This window comes from Periplaneta americana, chromosome 8 (assembly GCF_040183065.1).
Source record: "Periplaneta americana isolate PAMFEO1 chromosome 8, P.americana_PAMFEO1_priV1, whole genome shotgun sequence".
In the NCBI taxonomy this organism is placed as follows: domain Eukaryota; kingdom Metazoa; phylum Arthropoda; class Insecta; order Blattodea; family Blattidae; genus Periplaneta; species Periplaneta americana.
Window position 1 is genome coordinate 540,001 of NC_091124.1, and position 24,684 is coordinate 564,684.

Genomic DNA, 24,684 nt, shown 5'->3' on the forward strand with positions numbered 1-24,684 from the left:
TGCATTATTAAGAGGGATTCGGCATTGTTTGCTTAGTGGTACGGCAATAAGTGTCGAGGGTATTAAATACATTATTTTCACACGCCTAGACTTGAACGGCGCAGTACCGCACGCACTGGCCGAGAGCTGAAGATAAGCGAGCGTTGGGCGTCTTTTACTCCTGTGTTTATGAAAACCTGTGATAAAGCTAGCACAGTCATGACTGCTAGACGACACATCACGTGTTTGTCTCCCGCCTCACAGTCAGCTGGTTAGTTCACGCGCGTACTATTTATTTTCTTTATTTGATATTTTCAATTCTTTCTTATCAACATGTCATCAGTAAAAAAAGTGTGTTTATTTGTACTTTCAAAGCGGAATCTAACTATAAATTTTTAAAATATTTTTTTCTTGGCAAAGGGGTCTTAATGAGGAAAAATCTAAATTTCTCCATTTCCATAAAAAGTAAGAAAATCTGTTTATATGTCAATATAAACTTTAATTTCTCAGCATCAAAATAAACCATGATTTTGATCATTGGGTGAAAGGGTTTCGGAGCCACAACAGTTTAAAGTTGCTAATTTTATGAAAATACGATAAATTTAAATATTTTTAATTTAAACACTATGAAGTTCTGATGCCTCAAACTTTGCACAAAGCATTGTATCACAGTTCTCTACGTACAAAAAAAGTTTCATTATATTTAGAAATTGTAAGGTCAATTTTCTCTATATTTCGGTCGATTTGAGATGGAATAGCTCAATTACGTTTCAGAGGTATTCAGACCTTAACTAAAATTAAAAATAAATGTACTGTAATATTGGTACTCGTAGCATAGCTGTTAACGCTGCAACAAGGGCAGAAGTAAAATTACGCTGAGATAACAGTTTCTTGGCGGGCGATTCTTTTATCTTGTGCTAGTTTAGGAGCAGCTGTAATCAAGGATTCTCGGAAGCGCTGGATTCGTATTGCTGACTTTTCTGGCACTATTCTTAGTTTCACGAAAGACTAACGACCGTCCTTTGCACAGATCATTTGCGATGGGAGAGATTTAAGACAATTTAAAGTCCTTGGATCTCACCTCGCTCTCTCACGGCAGTTCGTAAACTATAGGACAGTACATCTTTAAAAAATGATGACATATTACCAACAATTACTTAATACCTGAACAGTCAGTGTCGTTTAATTTTGCCTACTGCAAACAGTTCGTATGTGGAAGCATAGATGGTAGTAGCATACTAACTTCTACAGAGTTCGTGGATATCCAGATACTGCAATCCTCTGCGCCGGAAATGCCGAAAAATCAGCCATTGTTATTCCAGCGAGCGCCATTTGCCATATATACAGTTATATAGGGAATTAATGTAGCCTGAATCAAGAGTTAAATATTTTTGGATGCTATTCATAGACATTTCGCAGCACGCGCTACGAGCGTACTAAGCTAGCCCCGGCTATCCACTGGTTACTAGTACAGAATTCAAATCATATCCTATCGCTAACACTGGTTTATGAATACGAAAAACGCTGATCATCCACCGGAAATCCGCGCTAAAAATGTCTATGAATACGGCCCTTTAACTTTAAGGGCCACGGCACTGGCCTAATTGAGTTTTACTTTAAATATTCCTATCCCAAGCGAGTTGAAATGGAATAACAATGGCGGCCGACTGGCTGATTGCGTTACCCTAGGTATCCACGGACTCTGACTTCTAGAAGAAAAACGACAAACAGCGTTTAGGAAGACTAGCGGTTGGATGCGGGATTCGAGGGTGTTGAATTTTGAAGACGATAACAATTAAAATGATATTTAATATTTTAGGAGAAAAATTCGCTCTGGCGCCGGGAATCGAACTCGGGTCCTTGGTTCTACGTACCAAGCGCTCTGACCACTGAGCTGCGCTGAATTCAATCCACAGCACCGGACCGAACCCCCCTCCTTCAATATTACAGATAAATTCTGTAGGACAAATTAATGTATCTATAATATTCTCTCAGCTAGCAGTGCATAATAACTGCGGATTCCCGGCCAACAAGTCACTCAACTGAGTGCACTCCTAGTATAATGGCAGTTGACATTGGACATATACGTCAACATATATGCCTAACTTGGAGTCAGGCCACAAAGGGAAACATTGAAGGGGGAAGGTCTGAAACTCGATAAATATGTCACATAGGAGTTATTGTAGGAACAACGACGATGTACATGATTTATTTTAACAATTTTTCTGTTCTCGTTCTCGTTTCCGTTCCCGATTCATTGTAGACCAGTCTTTAGTCTTCGCATACGATCCATATATCTTAGGGTCGTATTCATAAACGAGACTTTGGCTGAAGACTTCCCAAGTCGACTTTCATAGTAAAGTTTAACTTTGTTAAAAGTCCTATCCATAGACAATCCTTCTGAGACTTTGACTTTGACTTCGGTAAGTCGAGATTTGACGATCTTTTATGAATGTTGGCAATCACAATCATGGCCTTCTAAACGAATTAAATTAATGAATAGCTGAAGTAGAGTAGGCATTGCCACAATAAAAGCCATCTTTTGAGTCTCAAATCAGTGAAACAATTGAACATCGGCAGACGTTAAGCGATTGTTGCAGCATTGTATAATATTATTTCAATGTAAAATAATTGTGAAGACGTGAAAGATAAGAAGATGCCACCAATGACAGATTATGAAAGAGACATGCTACTAGAACTGGTGAAGACGTATAAAGAATACAATTAAATATACAAAATCGATAGTAAACCATTACTCCTTATACCTATAGAGCAATATCGAAATGAAACAAGAGTATTATTAATGGAACAGGTAATCCTTTTTATTATTCTATTATTCATCAGTGCATGTTGAATCGTGGATATTATTTAATACGGTCCATTTTTCAAATCTGTATCTTGATTTGAATTCATTATGTCTATAAAATTCAATAGAGTTTTGCACATGTCTAATAATACGCCGAGAAACATGAGGGGCTTCAATAATTTCCTGGATGTTATCAATCTTCTCGGCAAATATAACAATTTCCCAAATATCAGCCATTTTTCTTATGTCCACTAACGAAAGTCAAAGTCAAAGACTAGATTTTCGGCGACTTAGAAGTAAAGTCACGATCGACGTTTACTTTCGTCAAAGTGTCGACTGTGAATAGGAAGATGGCGACTTTGTACTTTCCAAAGTCAACTTTGGTCCAAAGTATCGTCATAACGAATAGAAAGAAGTAGTGGTCGCACTCTGTTAATTCAAACGGCCGATACCACGCGGCGCTAGTGCAGAGTTCGCTCAGTCTGTTCCGTGTGTAAGTACGTAAATACATTTAACGTAAGTTGCACTGTTTACCTTTCGCTCCATATACGTACGTAACTGGCATTGTACTTACAACATTAAGACTATTTGAAAGAAAAACACATTCATATACATCACACTGTAAAACAAATAATAGTTTAATATGTAAAACTTAACTTAGGGCTGCTTGTAGGCATGCAATATGTACTCACCAACAGTTACTTGTCTGACACTTTGGAGAATTTACGACATGATTTGGCGGCTCTCGGAGCTTGGAGTTCTCGTCGGATTTGTTTCGTCCGGAAGAAGAACCGACATAAAAATATATAGTGAAAAATTAGTTTCGGTGTGATATCCATGGCATGATCCAAGCAGCATCCTATTCCCGGTGGCTGAATTACAATTGAGGTAATACTGTCTATGCACTCGTGAAATATGTCGCCCCACATTCCATCGCTCAATTTTTCTTTTATTGTCTGTTCTGTTTGCATAAGCAAATGAAACACGCACGCCCTACAACCCGGAACAAAACACGAAGGCATTGCTTCAAATATAACACGACAAAAACATAATAATCTCGTCCGTTAATAAATAAATCGTGAGAGCTACTCACTTGTCACTCGTGTACGAATAATTGCAGATTAGTGTATTGGCACTTAAAGTATTTAACGCACTTAATTACACTAAAAAAGCAAACGAAATGAACGAACACTCTACTGCTTCTTTTATGGATATTCGCTTCCAACTGAGCAATACCGATCGCAGCGCCACTAATTCTCTTGGTCACCGTCGACAATGCTGAACAGATAGGAGTGCGCACACTTCTTCTTTCTATTCGTTATGGTATCGTCTATGAATACGGCCCTTAATGTCGTCTATCATCTGATATCTTCTTCTGCCCCGAACTCGTCTCCCGTTCACCATTCCTCGCAGTGCATCCTTCAGTAGGCAGTTTCTTCTCGGCCCGTGAGTAGCAGGACGTACTGACGCCTGTTTGTGGCTGGCAGGTGATCGAGCACCACACGCAGACGCACCTGGACCAGCGCGTGTACATCGCGGCGCTGCTGCTGCCGCTGATCCTGCTGGGCTGGGTGCCCAACCTCAAGTACCTTGCGCCCGTGTCCATGGTGGCCAACCTGTTCATGGCCGTGGGCCTGGGCATCACCATCTACTACCTGGTGCAGGACCTGCCCAGCGCCTCCGAGCGCCCGCACGTCAACGCCTCCGTCAACACCATCCCGCAGTTCTTCAGCATCGTCATCTTCGCCATGGAGGCCATCGGAGTGGTGAGTCACTCACATCATTAAGCACGCGTCCAACATCGTTTCATTCATTCATTCATAGTGTTCTCACAGTCTACTATATACAGTCGCGAAGCTTGAAGGTGATTTTTTGGAAATCTCGTGATAAAGCGCTCCAAGCGGTTAGCAACTAGAAACTAGACTGTCCACGGTCGACTTTGGACTGAATCGTATTTCCATCGAGTGCTAGCTCGTTGCGTTTTTCACATTGATGCTTGTGAAATGTTCGTTATTGGTTGTAATGAAAATGTTAATGGCTAAAATACAATAATTGGAATAATATTATATTTTACTAGAGACGTAGAAAAATTAAGTTTGTTTTAATGAAATTTATTGATCACGTTTTATTTTCAATTCTGGTGGGATTATTATTGCTTAGGCCTACTTTTTTTTCCAAAGGATATGTTTTTAATTATAGCTGTTAATTTTGTTGTTATTTTTATTTGTTACTTTATTAGAGACGTAGAAAAAGTCTGTTACAATAAAATTTATTAATCACGTTTTATTTCCAATTCTGGTGTGATTATTATTGCTCAACCTCATCCCACTTTGTTAACTACGTAAGCCTACACTACAAGTACCGGTGCACGTACATAAGTTAATTTATTAATTCATATTTCCATTATTATTGTTGTAAAGGGAAATGCAAATTAATATTTATTGGTTTCATAGTTAATTATCGCTATAATCTTGAATGAGTGAAGCTATTATAGTAAATTTCAGTTCGTTTTGCACAAACAAAAATAATATTAACCTATTTCTTGCAGGTATCTTCGAGTTTATGGTGGAATTTAATATACTTCATTAAAATAATAAATTAACTTTATGCATTTAATATTTCAATAATGGAAGGAAGGTGTTAATTTTTCCAAAAGAACACGACAACGAAAGTGTAACATATTTTGTCGTCTACTAGGAGAAAGATCTGCGATGATGAGGCGATAGTAGCGATCCTAGTGGTGGGCAACTATCCACGTTTGCATTTTTACTACATATTGAGCTTCGCGACTGTATATAGTAGACTGTGGTGTTCTGCCCAAGGGCAGGTCTTTCACTGCAAACCCAGCTTTCTCCAGTCTTATATATTATTTTAATGTACCGAAGTACATATGATATTTCCAAGCAGATATTCTGCGTCATCATACGATGAAAGAGTAATGGAACGGAGAAAAATTCTCTCCGGCGCCCGGTTTTGAACCCGGGTTTTCAGCTCTACGTGCTGATGCTTTATCCACTAAGCCACACCGGATACAACTCCGACGCCGGTTAGAATCGTCTCAGATTAAGCTCCAACTCTTGGGTTCCCTCTAGTGGCCGCCCTCTGCACTACGTCATAGATATCTATGAACATAGGACTTAAGTCCACACATGTGCTGAGGTGCACTCGTTATGAGTGACTAGTTGGCCGGGATCCGACGGAATAAGCGCCGTCTTAAATCACGAACTAGTCACTCATTACGAGTACACCTCAGCACATGTGTGGACTTCAGTCCTAGGTTCATAGATATCTATGACGTAGTGCAGAGGGCGGCCACCAGAGGGAACCCAAGAGTTGGAACTTAAAACTGAGACGATTCTTCCGATGCCGGGGTAAAATCCGGTGTGGCTTAGTGGATAAAGCGTCAGCACATAGAGCTGAAAACCCGGGTTCGAATCCCGGCGCCGGAGAGAATTTTTCTCCTTTCCATTACTCTTTCATCGTTCTCCAGTCTTTCCTATTTTCTGCCTTCCTCTTAAGCTGGATTCACATTATACGTCACATCAACGTCACGTCACGGACCAGCAGCGTTGCATCAAAATATTGTACAACGCATTTTATATGGTAGCGTTCACATATACAGGCAACGTCACGGACCGTCAACGGCACGGACCGTCTGGGATTCTCGAGGAGAATGTTTTGACGTGACGTGGACGGTTTGTTCTGCTAGACTCTAGCAGCACCGTTACACATTAACATGTCGTAGCTCCTACGAGAGACAATCAGTTGCACTGTAATTTTTAGGATTCATATATAAATGTCTAAGGAAAGCATAGAAAAAATTTGGAATCAAAATCTCTTTTGAACAGTGAGAAAAAAAATTACTAAGAGCGAAGTCACCCGTTCAAAATAGACATTGACACTCAAAATTGATAAGCGACAATTTTTTTTTTTTTCACGTTACATGGGGGTGTCAAAGCGAGAGAAATGTTTAGAAAGAATGGAGATTACTTTTAAAAGTGGCTGATATTCAAAACCTGTACCGGTTTGCGACTTACGGCGAGTTTAATGCGGGGGGGTTTGCGTGGCGGACTTTCTTATGCAGAGCGACAACTTTTATCTGTTAGAACTGCGGATTCTCATAGAAATCATCGGTCTCATTCCAAATTTGTGTTCAAAATATTTCCATTGCTTTAGGTTTTCGAGTTAATTGTGAGTTTTGAAATGTAATTAAAATATTCCTAGTACAGTATATAAATGACATCTATGTTGATTAACCACTAGTATGGCATAATTTGAAATTGAGAAAAAAGAAAAGAAAGAATTTATTATTGTATTACTGTCATTATTATCATTATTATTATTATTATTATTATTATTATTATTATTATTAGTGTAGGTGGAAGAGAAGGCAAAAGGACCTAATTTATTTGAATTTATCTGGCAACGTTTTTACTCGTATTATTATTATTATTATTATTATTATTATTATTATTATTATTATTTTAAAAGTAATTTCCAGTCTTTTTAAACATTTCTTTCGTTTTAACCCCCCATCTAACATGAAAAAAAAAACTTTTGCCGCTTATCAACTTTTGATATGTCAATATCTATTTTGAACGGGTGACGTTTCTCACTGTTCAAAAAAGATTTTGATTCCAAATTTTTCTTATGCTTTCCTTAGACATTTTTATAATGAACCCTAAAAATTACAGTGCTATTCATTGTCTCACATAAGAGTTACGACATTTTTTGAGAGCATAAACTACTTATATATTCCTGATCACGCCGGCAAACTGACGGTCACTTGTCGTTAAATATGAATGAGTTTGCATTGGACGTGACGGTGACGGTGATGGTCCGTATAATGTGAATCGAGCCTTAATCTCCGCATATGATCCATATATCTTAATGTCGTCTATCATCTGATATCTTCTTCTGCCCCGAACTTTTCTCCCGTTCACCATTCCTTCCAGTGCATCCTTCAGTAGGCAGTTTCTTCTCAGCCAGTGACCCAATCAATTCCTTTTCCTCTTCCTGATCAGTTTCAGCATCATTCTTTCTTCACCCACTCTTTCCAACACAGCTCCATTTCTTATTCTGTCTACCCAATTAACATGCTCCATCCTTCTCCATATCCACATTTCAAATGCTTCTAGTCGCTTCTCTTCACTTCCTCGTAATGTCCATGTTTCTGTCCCATACAATACTACACTCCACACTAAGCACTTCACTAGTCTCTTCCTTAGTTCTTTCTCCAGAGGTCCGCAGAAGATGCTCCTTTTTCTATTAAAAGCTTCCTTTGCCATTGCTATCCTCCTTTTGACTTCCTGGCAGCAGCTCATGTTACTGCTTATAGTACACCCCAAGTATTTGAAGCTGTCCACTTGCTCTACTGCCTCATTTAGAATTCGCAAGTTTACCTTCTTTACTTTTCTTCCTATGACCATGGTCTTCGTCTTGTTTGCATTTATCTTCATCCCATACTGCTCACAGCTGTCATTTAGCTCCAGTAGCATATCCCTTAGTATCATCTCCTCTTCTGCTAACAACGCCATATCATCAGCAAATCTTATGCACTGTATTCTTCTTTCTCCTACTATCACTCCTCCCATGTTCTGAAAACAGTTGTTTACTAATTCCTCTAACAATAAGTAAATGTTGAACAGTGTAGGTGATAAAGGGCATCCTTGACGGACTCATCTCCCTATTTCGCTTCCTACTGACATTTGTTCAAACCATCACGACCTATCACAAATCGTCATCAAATAATGAAGCAGCAACCATTACATCAAATGCAGATGGTTGGGAAAACATCAGCAATAAAGACCGGCACAAGACGAAGAAAATTTTGCCAAAATATGACATTTACTTTGGCAAAATATAAAATACGAAATAAATATTTCAATGCTAAAATATCTTCGTTCTTAAACCATTTAGAGCAGGTTTACATCATTATTTAAAAAAAATAGGCCTTCAGAGATTAATAATTTTGTCTATACCGTATTTGATGAGCTGTCAAATAAAATACAATAAATGTGCATAATTAAGCAATTTGTCGGCATCATATATGAATGCAAGAACTAGGTAACTCAATGTTTTACACTGACTATTACACTTCTACTACGTCATACTACTTTTGACCAATAAAACGGTACGGAATGGCGTGTTTCAACCAATCACGGCTGCTTATCCTATAATTTTATCACCTTCCTAGCATTTGTTTCTTTGTTTGCCAACATTATACTTTCAATAATTGTACCTTTTAAAATGATTCATTTTTATTTCATCATCCTCAGTTAAAACTTTTCTATCATTTATCTTGTTTATATTATTTAGGTTATGTTATAGCTTCTGTTGTATGAGATTGTGGATAGTCACGTATCAGAGATTGTTTAATATATATTGAAGTAGAATGCAACTGTTTTAATAAAAATAAAACTGAATCACAAAGCCTTCTTGACTAGTAATCGTCCATAGAGTTCAATGAAGACTGTATAGTTGACACAACTGGTAACAAGAGAACAGCTGATCATAACACACTACTGTCATCTAGCGGAATATTTGTAATGATGAGATGGTGCAATAATACATTTTAAAGACAATTTACTAAGTCAATCAATATTGTATATATTTTCTTCTTATCGTGTAATAGTCAATTAAATCCCAGTCGAGTTTTGATTTTCTCTAGATAAAACCTCTAGTGAGATTACTGTTGGTAATTGACACGTTACGATACACTTTGAGTGAACCACAGTGAAAAATTTGTTGTGAGCTTGGACTAATTTCAGAATGTCGCTTCATATGAAGAGGAAATATATTGCATGCCCTTCATTAAGTATTTCTTTTATCATAGTCCCGTACTCTCCTTTGTAAACAGAAACGAAAATAAAACATTCAAACTAACACAGCTGTAATTTCATTCCCGAAACTGGGTGACGTATTCTACGTCCCTGATACAGCGCAGAATTTGAAGTACTATACATAGAAAAATTCAATCCTGATCCAATAGAATTATCCATAAGACAAAAAAAAAGCAGCTATAGTGGAAAATTTTAGGATTGTTCACACGGTGATGAACGTGTCAAATAGTCTGGAACGAGACATGACAGATGGACCATCAAGTGTATGACGGATGACGAGGCTTGGGAAAACAGATCAATAACAACTTAACGCATTTGATTCCCTCACGCGTCTGCACCACACGCACTCCCACGTTATGACGCAGGCAATAAATTATATGACGATTCATTACACACGTGCCCGCCAGGTCTGCTGCCCAAGGTTTGCGTTCATGACGCAATGTTACGACTGATAACAGCTGTGAAGGGAGCGTAAAAAAAGTTACGAGTTACTTTGCGTAGCTTCCACCGACTAAGATAACGCCATCCAGTGCGTCACTATCGCGCCGGCGCCAACTGCAGGAATCTCAGCGGTTACTTGATCTGTACAACTTTCACCGTACTGGATTTGATAACAGCAGTATACATATTAGAAAGTGTAATGTTTCAGTTGGAAATCCTTGGGTGGAAGTAGTATTTTATCAGACTATGGAGATCCGTTACGGAGAACAGGCGTTGCGGACCTCACAGGCAAAACTACCATGGCAACAAGAAATGCGAGATTCCATTTCGTACATATTATTATTATAAAAATGGACAAGTCAACATCAAATTTAGATAATTACTCGTACATTCCGGTATTAGATAAACACAAAAGACGAAAATGTCTCGAGACTAGGCATCATGAGATGAGAAAGCAATAAAATTATTATAAAGTACTGTAAGTAACGAATAAACTTAAACGCGGGGTGTATGGAAAGAAATATCAAACTTTTATTCCAAAACCCAAACATCCTTACAATTCCAGCTATGCTCATAATAACAATCGCGAACAGCGTAAACGTTTCACGCAATGAAGTTACAAGGATTCGATTAATACCCTGTCACTTTTTTTTTCATTACAATCCAGATATTAATAACACGTATCATGTTTATCTCTGATCGCATTTTATACACGGTTTAAGCTAGGAAATAAATAGTTGTCGCAAAAATGCACAAATTAAAAATTATATTTGTGCAAACTGCGAAGTGCTTGTGTAATATTATAAATAATTTGCAGAAAGATAAAATTAATAAAGTATGCAGAAACAAAAAGTTACGTAATTTGTTTCTTGGAGTTTTATTACTTTCAATCCATCTTATCACATTCTAGATATACTTATGTAAGTAAATCATTAGACGTACGCAATTACTGCTGAATTTACATCACATTAAAATACGTTATTTTATGAGCACTCTAAACATTGAAAATTCTTTACTAATAGGTCCTTCAAGATTTATTGTTAGCACAGCGCTAACTCTTTTTACTGAAAGGTGGTTTCTAATTCCAGTTTTTACTAGATTCATGCAACTAAAATCTCGCTCATAATGTACAGTATGCGTTGGAATTATATAAATCAATTAGAAGAAATTGTTCACTTAACTTACATCAATTCCTGAACATCTATTGCTCAATACCTTTTTGAACATTACCTATATCATTAGCATTTCATTTAAATTCAGATTAATTCAAACATATCTCTGATTTCATTGTCTCCATTATCATCTTCGTTTCTGAAGTCCAATGTGGTTGTTGCATTTTTAGAAGTCGAGTAGCAAAATGCGACTATGGCTAAAACTCTGATTTTATACAACAATAATTACTTACTTACTTACTTACTTACTGGCTTTTAAGGAACCCGGAGGTTCATTGCCGCCCTCACATAAGCCCGCCATTGGTCCCTATCCTGAGCAAGACTAATTCATTCTCTATCATCATAATCCACATCCCTCAAATCCATTTTAATATTATCTTTCCATCTACGTCTCGGCCTCCCCAAAGGTCTTTTTCCCTCCGGCCTCCTAAATGAATATTTTAATATTCTGACGCTACACTTCGTCTTTATTTTCAATAAATAAACAAAGACACGTTTGCGTTGAAATCTAGAAATTAATTTATTTCTTATATATTCATTTTCTTAACTCTCACAGCGTGCATTATTAAATCTGCCCTCAAAATTATGTATATTCTATTTTATTAATTTAATATGTGATCGACGGTCTTATACCAACCTCGAAAAAAAATAAATAAATAAAATAATCAAGAAACAACAATGAGTCATGTTTCATCGCCAGTCGTCCGACTGTCATTTGTTCCGGATTCGTCAGCTCGCTCTGGCGTCTCGGAGGCAATTAATCCGAGTCGCGTGTGGCGTTTACCTTCATCCGCTCGTATTTCTGGCTGCATGTGTGCACGCGCTATTGTTAGCTATGGCAGCACGCCGACACTTCCCCCAGACAACTGACTGGCGCATTGGCCTGGCATGGACGCCAGTCCTGGCTTCCTATTCCGGCGGGCGCTCATGTATCCAACTCTACCTGCACATCCAACGTGTCAGATCTTCTTATACCGAAATCAAGGTTCGGGCCAAAGACCTATTACGAGCTAAGTACCTGATCTGTCCGTTTTAATCTGGGTCTACCCAGACCTCGTTTTCCGCGAGGTTTGAAGTCCAATGTTTGGCATGGAAATCTGCACGAGGACAATGGCATTACGCGGTGCATGCAAGAGATAATACCAGTCCTGTGCTCTTTAATTACTCATTATAATATGACAGATGTAATAAAATTTAAATATATGTCTATTCGTTAGCGTATATTGAAACTTCGATATCCTCTCACACCACATACGGAACTGATGTCTGATTTGCGTTACGTTATTTAATGATCAAATGAAAATAAGAAATGGAATAACTTTACAAATATACACGTGGCACATATTAAATATTAATTATTCCGTATAGCACACATTTTTTATTACTTACATGTTTATTTCCTGCATTTCTTAAAATAATGTTTATGTGCAATTTTAATTTTCATTTGTTTTATTTACGTAAACAATGATATACACTGGACCCAACATAAAAATGAAAAATACAGAGAAGAAGAAGAGCTTTGTACACAATCCACGCTGTATTCACATTGGTTTGGAGTGATTTACTGAAGAATGTATTCAAGACTATTTTTTAAACATATTAAACGAATTATCCTTGCACCAAAAACGGATGCCCCCTGAATCAAATGACCGAATTTTAATTATTTGGATACAATAGCAATTAAGAAACGTGTTAAAGGAGTTATCCTTGCACCAAAATGTGTGCTACCTAGACCAAAATGATTATTATTTAATTATTTAAACACAGTTACAAATAAGAAACATGTTTTAAACGAATTATCCTTGCGTGAAAGGATGCCTGACCAGACGATATATTTTAAATACCGGTATTTAATTACTTGATAGTTTCATCTCATTTTATGAGGTTGTTATGACTGAGATACATGCTAGTGTCGTTCATTGTTTTTAGGCCGTGACTCAGCGATTATTACATAAGCACGCGCTCAGAGGGTGGGATAGCCTACAAGCTACAAGTCGTGCTAAAGATGTAGCTTTGCTAGTTATCAGTATATAATGTTGTGTACTATGCGGAACTGTTACCTATTAAATTTCGCAGTAATTAGCCTACATTGCATCTCTAGAGAGTATCTTAGAATTTTGACATTATTTTCAATGATCTGACTACATTTCTTCTCCTGTGTGGTGTGGGAGCATATCGAAGTTTTACCTTCATTAGCTGTATGGCGGGTACTTGATTGCTATAGTCGCGACGCTGTTATTCCCGGCGTGACTCCTCTTTGCTTACGTCTTAGGAAGTGAAGGCTCTATAAAGTCTAGGTAGGTAGTATCGTTCGCCATTTTTGTTCTTTCGTTGCCGAGCTACCATACGAAGAATCTATTTGCCACACCGTTAAACATTATCATGTCGTAGCTCCTATGATAATAAATCAAACACACTGTAATTCAGCAAATAATTGAGCGGCAAATAACGTCTTCGTGTGCTTTCTGCGAACGCCAACGAAAGAGCCAAAATGGCGGGCGATTATATTAAGTATTTATGGAGCCTTAAGAAATGAATAACGTCTTCGTAAGCGAATCACAAGACGCACACGTTTAAATGTAGCCGACCTGCAACGCGATTGGCTGCCGGAAATTAGAGCGACGGGACTATAATTTACCCATGCGTTCCTATTCAGCAGCGACGCTCCGCCGAAGTTGTAAGGCGGTCGGTGCCTGGTGCCTTGTTTCATGCCGTTCGTTGGTAACATTGCAAATGTAATCCATAATTTTAGCGCTAGAATTCGTCGTAATTATTTGTGATTCAAATATAATCCATATAACGCTAGATTTCATCGTAATAATTTGAAGTTCCTCCTGTATTTTGCTTCGCTTCGTCAAAAAACTATACCTACACAATAAACGACATTAATAACACAGAGCGGGTGTGCCCACAATGCCATCTATATTGTAATATCTAACATGTTTGCGAAGTGAATTCCATGAGTATATTTCGTGCAAATCGTGTTTAATAATGCGGATCATTTAGATACATTTTTATCCGAATTCGTCCATGTTCGAGTTTATGTCTATAAAAGTGTAATCAATCAAGAGGAAAAATATTTATGGGTTACAAAATAAAGTAACACGACTCTACAAAGTGAAAACAAGATCATACCTACTGTGGCTGTAAAAATAATTTAAACGTACACCTACACGTGTATATAGTGATTTTAGTAGGCTTATAGACGTTGTACGTAACGTATTTAGAAAAAAATCCAAATCGCAAATATTCGAAGTATAACGTTCTGAAAACCATAGCAATATAGCTAAGCCTTGAAATTGTCTGCAAAACCTATACATAAGACAACATGTGCATTTTCTGCAACAAGAGGCAATGTCTGGATAATCTGTGTAACCTTCCATGGGTTAATAACCTGTACTGCATTGTCTTGTCTTATCAGAAACAAAAGCAAATGTTTACAAATATTTAAAATGAAAGTCCTTTCTACTCACTTTGCGGCGTTTCAGCTGGAATGCAGATACACACGACCGTTTTCTTCTGTATTGGAGCAATGTCTGAAAGAAAAAGTGATTAAATAAAATCTATGATTTTACATCCAGTGATTATAAAGTATCTAGCACAATTAGCGATCGGCGAATTTTTTTGTACATGTAACGTCTATATGCGACTTTTTTTGTACATGTAACGTCTATATGCGACTTCGGTTACCATGGAAATGCTTACGTCATATCCGATAAACTCAACAATGTCAATGAGCCCATTCCTATACACAAAGGGTTGCGATATATTAAATATTATTATTATTATTATTATTATTATTATTATTATTATTATTATTATTATTATTATTGTAGAATTGACTGTTATTCATAACTTATTTCATTCCATTCATTACACACACTTAAATATTACAGCAAAATTGTATTTATTTATCCTAATTCCTGTATAGACGTTGCATTTTCTCAAATCGCCTGTCACTTTTTTTTCTATAACAAAACTCTATTAATCTCAATCATAGGTGCCAACTTCTGAACATGTTGTAGAGGGAAAGGTTGTGTCTAATGACTGGAAAACCAGTTCTTGTTTTCTGTAAATTACTAATTTATATTACACTGTAATTGTACGCGAAGTACAAGAAAAGTAAACTATTATCAATGACGTATAAACACAGTGCAACGGGTTCGTGATTGCCAATAATGTATCATGTCATGACCGCAACATGGTAGGAAAGGGAAGGGGAACTCTTAGCCAAGTGGACTGGAGATACCGAACTTTGATGATGATGATACAAAAAAAATAAATAAAAGATAGATTTTAATATTAAGGTGGAAATAAGCGTTTCCAAAATCCCAGCTACCGAATTTCCCACATTGACTTACCCACGTACACCATCTATATATATATATATATATATATATATATATATATATATATATAATTTGAACTGGTAATGGAAATTACGGGAAAACGGCTGAACGGATTTTAATAAATGACCCCTCATTTTAAAGCTTGGAACTCAAAGTTTTTCAGAAAAATAGTAGTTTCCAGTGAAATGTCAATTTTTCAACATAATTTTCCTATTTTCCAAAATCCATCTGTCGTCAGTTTTGAGAACTAGCTAATTGCATTTCATAACAGAACAAACCACACACTACAGTAAACAATATTACACGAAGGCCATGATCTACAAGAATGCGGACATATTTAGATCTCAGATTAAATTGGTTATTAAAAACTTAACTTACTAAAAATAATTTACAGGTTCGATTCTGTGGTGATTAATTTTCTGGGTACAGCTGTGTATTGGATATTAAAAACTAAAAAACTTGAGGTGGTTTGATGACATTATTTACCATTAGAAATGAAATATTATTGTAGTTAATGTCATGATGTGACTATTTTTCATTAATTATACATATTAATGCTATATTGATGATATGAAAGTTAAACGTTTTGGGGTTATATAAGTATATGTAGAGAATAACTTAAATTAGATTTTGATTTCTATATTTTACTGAGTGGCGGCTATATAGTATATATATAGTATATGTTACTGAAAGCTATAAAACTTACGTAAGATAATAATATTGTTAAAAATCAAATATTTTATAGTTATTAATCAAGCGGAGTTGGGTCTTTTTCATATATTTAATGGTGGTGTGGTGTAGATATTTAGCCTATATGCGTGATTCCCTTAGTATTGGCTCGAGAGAGAGTATCTTTCATTATTATGGAAGCAAATAACTTTCAGAATATCTGGTATTCTTCATTGAAAATAAATCTAAAAAATATTTATTTGAACGTCTAATGAACTTAGTTTGCAGCATTTGCTGCACAAGCCATAGTTTTCTTGTAATCTACTCGTCGTACTGTATTCTGTCCATGCTAGCAAGATAGCTTTTGTTTGTTTAATTTGTACTTTTTTACTGCAATTTATTTGTAATCAACTTTTAAAATACTACTTATTCGTGTTCGTACTGTTTCTTTAAATTTAATTAATTTCATTTTTTATAATTATTAAATATTTATCTGAAAAATATAAAGCTAATGTTTTTCAAGTTTAATGATAAAATACGGACATATTTAGAGCTCAGATTAAATTGATTTGAAGATTCTACATAAAAAAACTGTCACTCACTCGAAATTGACTATTTTTTTTTTTTCTTTTTACTATTGCATATGTTGTTAAAAAACAATATATAAGAGCAGTCATTGTTACATTCTAAAACATAGGCTAAAATCTAAAATATATTATGCATAGTGCATACGTTTCATAAACTCTGCAGTTTAAGAGCCAAAATCAACAATGGCGTAAGTAGTACCAACGTTTACGCTTCCAGCGATATTTCCCTAGCTGCCAATAACACTCATTCTTTAAAGTTAATGGAAGTAATTAAATAAGTGAAATTACCAACTTAAAATGACACCATAATATATTAAGTTCGTGATTATTTATTGGCGTTTTCGATTGCGTTCAATAACAGCAGCCCGTAATACGGGGCCTAAAAATATAATTTTGCTGTTCTTAAATGGTGGCAGGCCTGAGCTTTACCATCCTGCATCCCAAGTTTTTTTTTTTTCAGTAAAAAAAAAGACGTTTAATGTAGTGCTTAAATACATATGCACTATTTATTTTTATGACGGTCGGTATATTAAAATCATACTGCACTCTGCAACTTGAAATTATTTTTTTTTTTTCGTCAAATAACAGATAAAATAAATGCGCAAATATGTGACGTCAACATCATGTTACGTCAGCAGCCTCTCGTTGCACGTGTAAACAGTAATTACTATTCATGTAAAAATAAACGCTGACTTTAAATATCCCAAACATCTCAGTGCATAAGAACTTAAGAATTGCCTTGTTCAAATACAAGATGCGAAATTGTTATTCCTGACACACAAACACAACCGAGTTAGTGTGCAATATGAAACTCGCGCAGGACTTAAATGGAACCCGATCCTTCTCTCGTTTATCCATGTCATACAGACGTTACGATTCTCTATCAATACCGATGCAATCATACAAACCTCATTTAAATTCCTATTCTTCACACATTCTCTGATCCCATTATTCATGCTGAAAATATGCATGGGACTTTCATTCGTCCTGACGATATTGACATTCAAGAAGGCAGTGCTCAGTAGGCCTATTTCCTATTGTTGCGGCCTGGGTATCGAGAATAATTGCCAAGGCTATGAAGAAAATAAATAATTCATTAACGTTTAGGCCGGCATTAGACTACAAACACACCGGAATTCACCAGGCCCTTCTTTTATTTCAATAAATAAACGCATATTAATTTCCTCTGTACATAGGCATTGTCAGTCTTTCTGTTTCCCTACGAGTTCTCGTGAAAGAGAAATCCAATGCGTATTGTAATGATCCTCTGCGTACAGCATTTTGTTAGTATTTACTATGTACAACTTAGCTTATAAGGCAATGATGAACATATAATACGATTTTTTGTTAAAAAATGGATCTTTATTAAAAATAAAGTCACGATGAGGTCAAAAACGCTTCTCAATGTGAAATGGTACAGACGTTATGACTCGAAATTAATTTATAGTGCGGCAAACTATGTCAGTGAAAGGACAATAATAAATTATTGTCATAGTCTTTGCAACTTACATTTTTTAACCTTTCGTGTTATGTTAACATTAGGCAAACCTGAGGATGTAGCTGCAATGAGGGCCCGTACTCCAAAATGCTGTTCTGAGATATATAGAGTTGAAATTTTTAAAAACAGTGCAGGATATATAAAATATTATTAAAATAAACAGGTTTATCAGCATTACTGTTCAACATTTCTCAACGAAACTTTGTGGGTATAACAAAGAAATTACGGAGAATCGATTTATGCATTCTCCGGAAAAAGGGCATCTTAATAAGTAAACACAGATTTGGATTCACTCCTGAGCGCTAAATGCGAATCCTGAATTGTCGGTTATAATAAAATACGTAATCAAAATCTGACAACAAACATAACCCCTTTCCAGCTCTTTAGTAATCATGTTAATAGGACGAAGTGACCGGATATGACAATGTGACAACACTGTTGTGACAAAGCGTAGATGGTAGAACATTTGTGATTGGCGGGACCTATAAACACGTCATATTGGCGCATGCGTTTTGAAAGGAACAGGTCAATCTTGCCATGCCTACCGGAACAATTATTACTATTATTATTATTATTAGTATTATTATTATTATTATTATTAAATGAAATTATTACAGGCTGTAGAAAGTTGTATTACAAAGGGTAGGATAAATCAAGATATACGAACCGAAACAAAAATAACAATCTGTAGTTCAAAGAGTTTAAAAATATAAATCTCAATGAATGTGTCGTATAAGCACAAGCACAATACCATATGAATGCAGATAGAGCGCAATGATAGTAATATGCGTTACAAGAGCGGTATGTTGAAGTTTTCATGTTCGAGGAAAAGTTTGAAAAAGCGAAACGTAGTTGAGCTTTTTTAATTTCCGAGAATTGAAAGAAAACATACCGCTCGTGTATCGTACATTATTTTGTGCGAAGATCGTTTATTACATACCTGAAAGAGGAATTTCTAATTAGTTGCAATGAAATCTCCATCTTGGTTTCTGTTCAATGACGGCAAATTTGCAAAACAAAAATATCTATCTTCAACATTGTTGCTTTAAAATGTTTTCTGTGTTTACTATGCTCCAGCAGGCCGTGATATACGTCTGTCTTTTTTTTCCCCCAGTCTATGGAATCTTGTTGATTTTTTCACGGCTTCCTTAATGTTACTTGCATCACGAATGCAGTAACTTTAGTAGAGTTGTAGAGTTTACTTAATTTTTGGAAATATTTAAAAACAATAGTTAACAGTGCAATTTAGGTGAAATTGCAGTGGTAAGTTTCCAATTTATAATTATTACTATATTGAACGTCTCTAAAAATAATATGTTAAAAGCCTAAAGCAGTAAAATCAATATGTCACTTAAGCGGTAAGAAGAGGGGAATTGTTATGTGTGTTAGGTTGGGAATACTGAACGTGAAATTTTAAGACTTTCCGCGGATTGGTTTTGTGCGGAAACCAAGCAAATACGCACGATCTCGCACAAAATAAAATACTAGTCGAACCTGCACATCCCATCCACACTGGTCACAAATCTATCGATCCCTAAATGTATGAGGAAGTTTGTATCATTTGTTATGCTTTGAAGGGTTTAACTGAACTGAAATCTGAATGCAGGTGATGCCTCTGGAGAACAGCATGAAGACTCCACGCCACTTCCTGGGGCTGGGCGGAGTCCTCAACCAGGGCATGGCCGGCGTGACACTCATCTACATCCTGCTGGGCTTCCTGGGCTACCTGAAGTACGGCGAGGCGACAGAGGGCAGCATCACGCTCAACCTGCCCACTGGCGAAATGTGAGCACGTTCGAAATTAATAAAATGAAATACCGAAATTTGGTTCAGCTGGCCGAGCTCCATGTAATGTACAACCTTCAGTTTTATTTTCTCATTAGATGAAGCGCAAATAGAAATACGAAAGATATAAGTTAATATTTCCAAATGTTTGTGTAAAATTATTTGTCCTGGACTGCTGCATGAATTCACTTCGTATTCAGTACCTGTGAGCTAGTTCAGCTACAGTGCGATCAGTTATGCTTTTCTCCGCAGATTGAATACAAAATAAAATGTAAAATGTTATCTGGGTCACCCTGTATAAATGCCTTAGACGCTCAAGAGAAAGAAATGGCAAATGATGAAAGTGAAAGCAAGACAACAAAAAAGAGAGACACGAAACAAGAAAGAACGTTTTGTTTAGCTCAAGTAATGGAGACGTAGCATAACGATCTGCGAGATATTGGATGCAGAAGTAACTTTACAGCATGTTTAAGGAAATAAGGAGCAATATACATACTCTACTCCAACCACGAGAAAGTCTCCAGGGAATGAAACGAAGCGGGGTGATGCTGTGAATGAATGTTGATGTCATAAGGTCACACACGTGGGTACTCATATCTCTATTGGCTATCTCTCAAAGCACAAACTATAACACATTTTTATACTACTATAGTTACAAAATTAGATCACTGTTAATCTCCTGGTCTTTTAATCCCTCCATACAGGAAATAACATATACAGGAGAGTGTATGATTTTTAAACTGATGTTATAACCCTAATATTATCTATCTACTTTGCTCCAATAGATGACGTAATAGTAAGGACATTCCTTTCACAGTTTATCTCCTGGTTGGAGAGCAGTAGGTTATTTCCGAACTGGAACCTTTTCTCTTAGTAATTAAAGGAGCATTAAAGCTGAAATATTCAATTTCTATATTTTTGAAGCAATCTTACTCATGTTTATCATAGGCCTATACTCACAGAGTTATATAACACGTGCTGTCGTACCAAATTTGAACTTCATAGGTCAAACCGTTTTATTTAGCCTACTGTATTTTATATTTTGTATCTTCTCATATATAGACCTAGTGCTTCTTGCATTGCAATTGAAGACATTATTACAAAAACAGCCCTAGTCATTTTTAATGAAATTGAGTTAAGGACATATTTGCTACAATTTTAAATGTTTATAGACTCCAAAAACGGCCCACGTCAAGTGCAATAGAGACAAGGATAAAACACCAGTTGAACGGAAATAGTTGACATGTGTTATTCTTTTATTTTTTATTGTTTTCCTGTAAAATAGCAATTTTGACAAGGGTTGTTTTGTAATAATGTCTTCAATTCTTATTTTTGTGAACTGAAATTTGGTCAGTGGTTACTACAAACTTAGAAAATTAAGAATTGCTCTGTTTTTTTTTTTTTAGTACAAAGCTAACTTCTCAGTTTTTTATTTCACTATTTTTTGTTTTGTAACTCAAACGTGAAAAATTCATCAATATAGAATTCACAGTAAAACCCAGAGTAAATTCAATTACTTATATAGTTATGACCATATTCTGAAAGTTCCAAGGTGATACCACAAAATTTGTGATGCAAGCAGCATTTTATACATATGAAAATGTAAATAAAATGGAAAATGAGGAAAAAAAAAACATGCAAACGTAACACCATGCACCGACCTTACAACAGCCCTGCACTATATGCTGCCCTGCATGGGCTTTAAAAATGACTGCAGGACAAAATTGATTATATTTTATGAAAGAAAAAATATTGGAATATTTTTAAGCATGAAAATTTATAGTTCTGACAAAAATGTCGAAATTTCAACCCTGAGCCCTCTTAAAGCTTTATATAAAAGAAATCTAGTTACTTCTTCCTTCAACAGAATTATAGTAAAAGCATTACAAGAGGAAGTTATTGACATAGCAACAAACAATGCTTAGCCATCCCCACTCTCAACGCACAATTTCAAACTAATTCTGCAGTTTAATTATTACAACAAGGTAAGAATTAAGCTAATCATGTATTGTCAGAGAGCAAAGGCAGGAAATGTTCCGCCAAAATGGGGAACATCAGACAATCCTGTTGAGAATAGCAGACCTTGGAACAATATCTCTGGTGATTAAAAAATATGAGCTACATCTAAAAGAGTATAATCAAATACCTTACTATAATAATACCGGACAGCTAGCAGTTTTGCGTGGGAACGATGCTGGTGCTGCTACCTACCTGCCGGTGTGGAGATACTCGCGAAAAAGCTGTAACCAACTGCAATGAATATTGTTGCTGGGCTAGTTAATAGTTTTATTAATTAATGCTGTGTTAAAATGTCAGGGTGTATGTGTGCTGTTTATAATAATTGTGACAATTGCAGCATTACAAATTGCTCCAAATCGTACTTTCGATTTCCGACAGTACATAAAATGTGAGTCAACAAAATTCGTTATTAGGCCTAATGCCTTTGTCTCTGTGTTGATAGAACAATAAAAATTAGCTTTTTTATTTAGGCCAAATAAATGAAAAGAAGTTAAAATATATTGGAAATTTTAAGGTTTTAGCAAATTAAGTTTTATTGTTGTCCACATGCCTTTACTAATAATTATTACAAGCATCAGAATACTACCATTTTTATCTTTGCAGTTGTCAGCAATGCGTATATAAAGCATTATTGTAAATTCATTCCTAATGTCAGAACTGATTTTGTCTCACTAAAGCAAAGAAAAAATATGTAACAATTAATAATTACGGAAAGTAATATGAAGTATGCAATATTCTCATAATATGCAGCTCTGATATAAGGTAATAATTTTACATTAAATACTATTCAACATTTCTTAAGTGTTTCATACATTATTCCACATTAGTAACTCACGTTTTAAACAATAGCCCGAATCCCACTATGTTAATATTTGTATATGTGGACGTAATTCCATCCCCATCCGCTAGATGTCAGGTCCGCAATATTTCGCACTCACGCCAATGCTACTAGTATACAGCTGTCCAGTATTATTATAGTAAGGTATTTGGTATAATCAGAATAATCTCATGAACTATGATTGTGGGCGTCGTTCTGGTTTATATTTTGAAGTTCTTATCTGTAAATAATTTATTTTAAACGTTTGCAGCTTAACTAATCGAACTGTCTTTTGTTTCAGTGCCGCGCAGGCTGTCAAGATCCTGATCGCACTCGCTGTGTTCTGCACTTATGGCCTCCAGTTCTATGTCTGCTTGGAGATTGGCTGGAATTCAGTCAAGGGAATGTTCACCAAGAAGCCCTTACTGTCTGAGTACGCTGTGCGGACTGTCTTGGTTTCATCATCCAGTAAGTACATCACGAGCCACACGAAAAATCACACATTTCAGCATGGGGGCTACTACTGCATCAGTGATCCTTCCTTTCAGATGATGGAGGTTATGGATTTCCTCCGAGTAAACAATGTCCTTCACATATTTCCACACAAAGAAATTCATGGGCGTGAATGTTTGTAACATGTATGCATGATCTCATTTGCTTGTTGTGAGCTGCCTATTCTGCTATTATAATGATTAATTCAGCCATTTGTGTGAAATGTAGCTCAGTATGTAAAGATTAATGTTTTGGTCTGTGATGGTTGCCATTTGTTATTAATGGACGACTGTTGACTTAAATATATTATATGTCAATGCAGGGCTCCTACAAAAGACCTTTCCGGTTTCGAACACATGTAATTTACGTTCTATGAATGTGAGGCGCATGAAAATACTACGAATGGAAAGAGGAACTCAAAAAGTTTAGTTCCTTACCTTAAAGATGTTCAACAATGTCCCCCCCTTGGTAACACGGCACACATCAAGCCTATAGTCAAGTTCCACGTAGATACGCGGATTTACTGACCCCCAGATTCTGAGGTTATGCCTGTTCACCTTACCAAAAAGATGACAAGTGGCTTCGTTAGAGAACACCATGGAACGAATAAATTCTTCATTGTTCTGAATTAAAGTCTGCATACTTATGCAGAAACTTCTTCGTAGCACTTTGTCCTCTGGTTTTAGAGCTTGCAGCAACTGCAGTTGGTACAGATGAAATCGCATCCGCTGGCGAAGAATCTTGCCTTAAAATCAGTAGGCCCACTGGGTCGATCTGCACCAAACTTCGTTCAGAAATGCCGTTGCACATTAATAATCAACTGGTTCACATGAAAATCAAGCTTTTCTGTCCTCTATAGCAGCATTTTGCCTCAACAATGAACAAATTTGTTTATATGCGCTATTATGAGGCAGTGTTACCAACTAAAGGAGAAAGATTCGATTCGGTGCAGTGGTTGAACTTTGGCATAGCTCAGTGGTTAGAGCACCCAGTACGTAGAACTGGGGGTCCTGGGTCCGATTCTCGGCGCTGGAGCGAATTTTTTTCCATTAATAACAAATATAGCTCAATAGTTTCATTGTCGATTATAATTAGCATGAGATTCACATATTCGATGTGTGTGGAATGATTTGTAATTTTTATTTCATGTTTCAAATGAAATGTGTACACTTACAATGATAATACCCTTTCTGTACCATCCAAGAATCCCTTATGTTAAACTCGTGGG

The 24,684-nt window shown here is 36.3% G+C and overlaps 1 protein-coding gene and 1 non-coding gene across 3 annotated transcripts in view; both read left to right on the forward strand.

Moving 5' to 3' along the window:
- The window catches only part of path (solute carrier family 36 member pathetic), a 186,242-nt gene that overhangs the window by 154,321 nt on the left and 7,237 nt on the right, over positions 1–24,684 (forward strand). For both annotated transcript variants that reach the window (XM_069832233.1, XM_069832232.1), the window contains exons 7-9: positions 4,273–4,551; positions 19,950–20,128; positions 23,266–23,432. In XM_069832233.1, the coding sequence (XP_069688334.1) occupies positions 4,273–4,551; positions 19,950–20,128; positions 23,266–23,432 (625 nt within the window). The remainder of the gene's footprint in view (positions 1–4,272; positions 4,552–19,949; positions 20,129–23,265; positions 23,433–24,684) is intronic.
- Positions 6,163–6,234, forward strand: TRNAY-AUA (transfer RNA tyrosine (anticodon AUA)). The gene has a single exon. It is a non-coding gene; the product is annotated as a tRNA-Tyr (tRNA).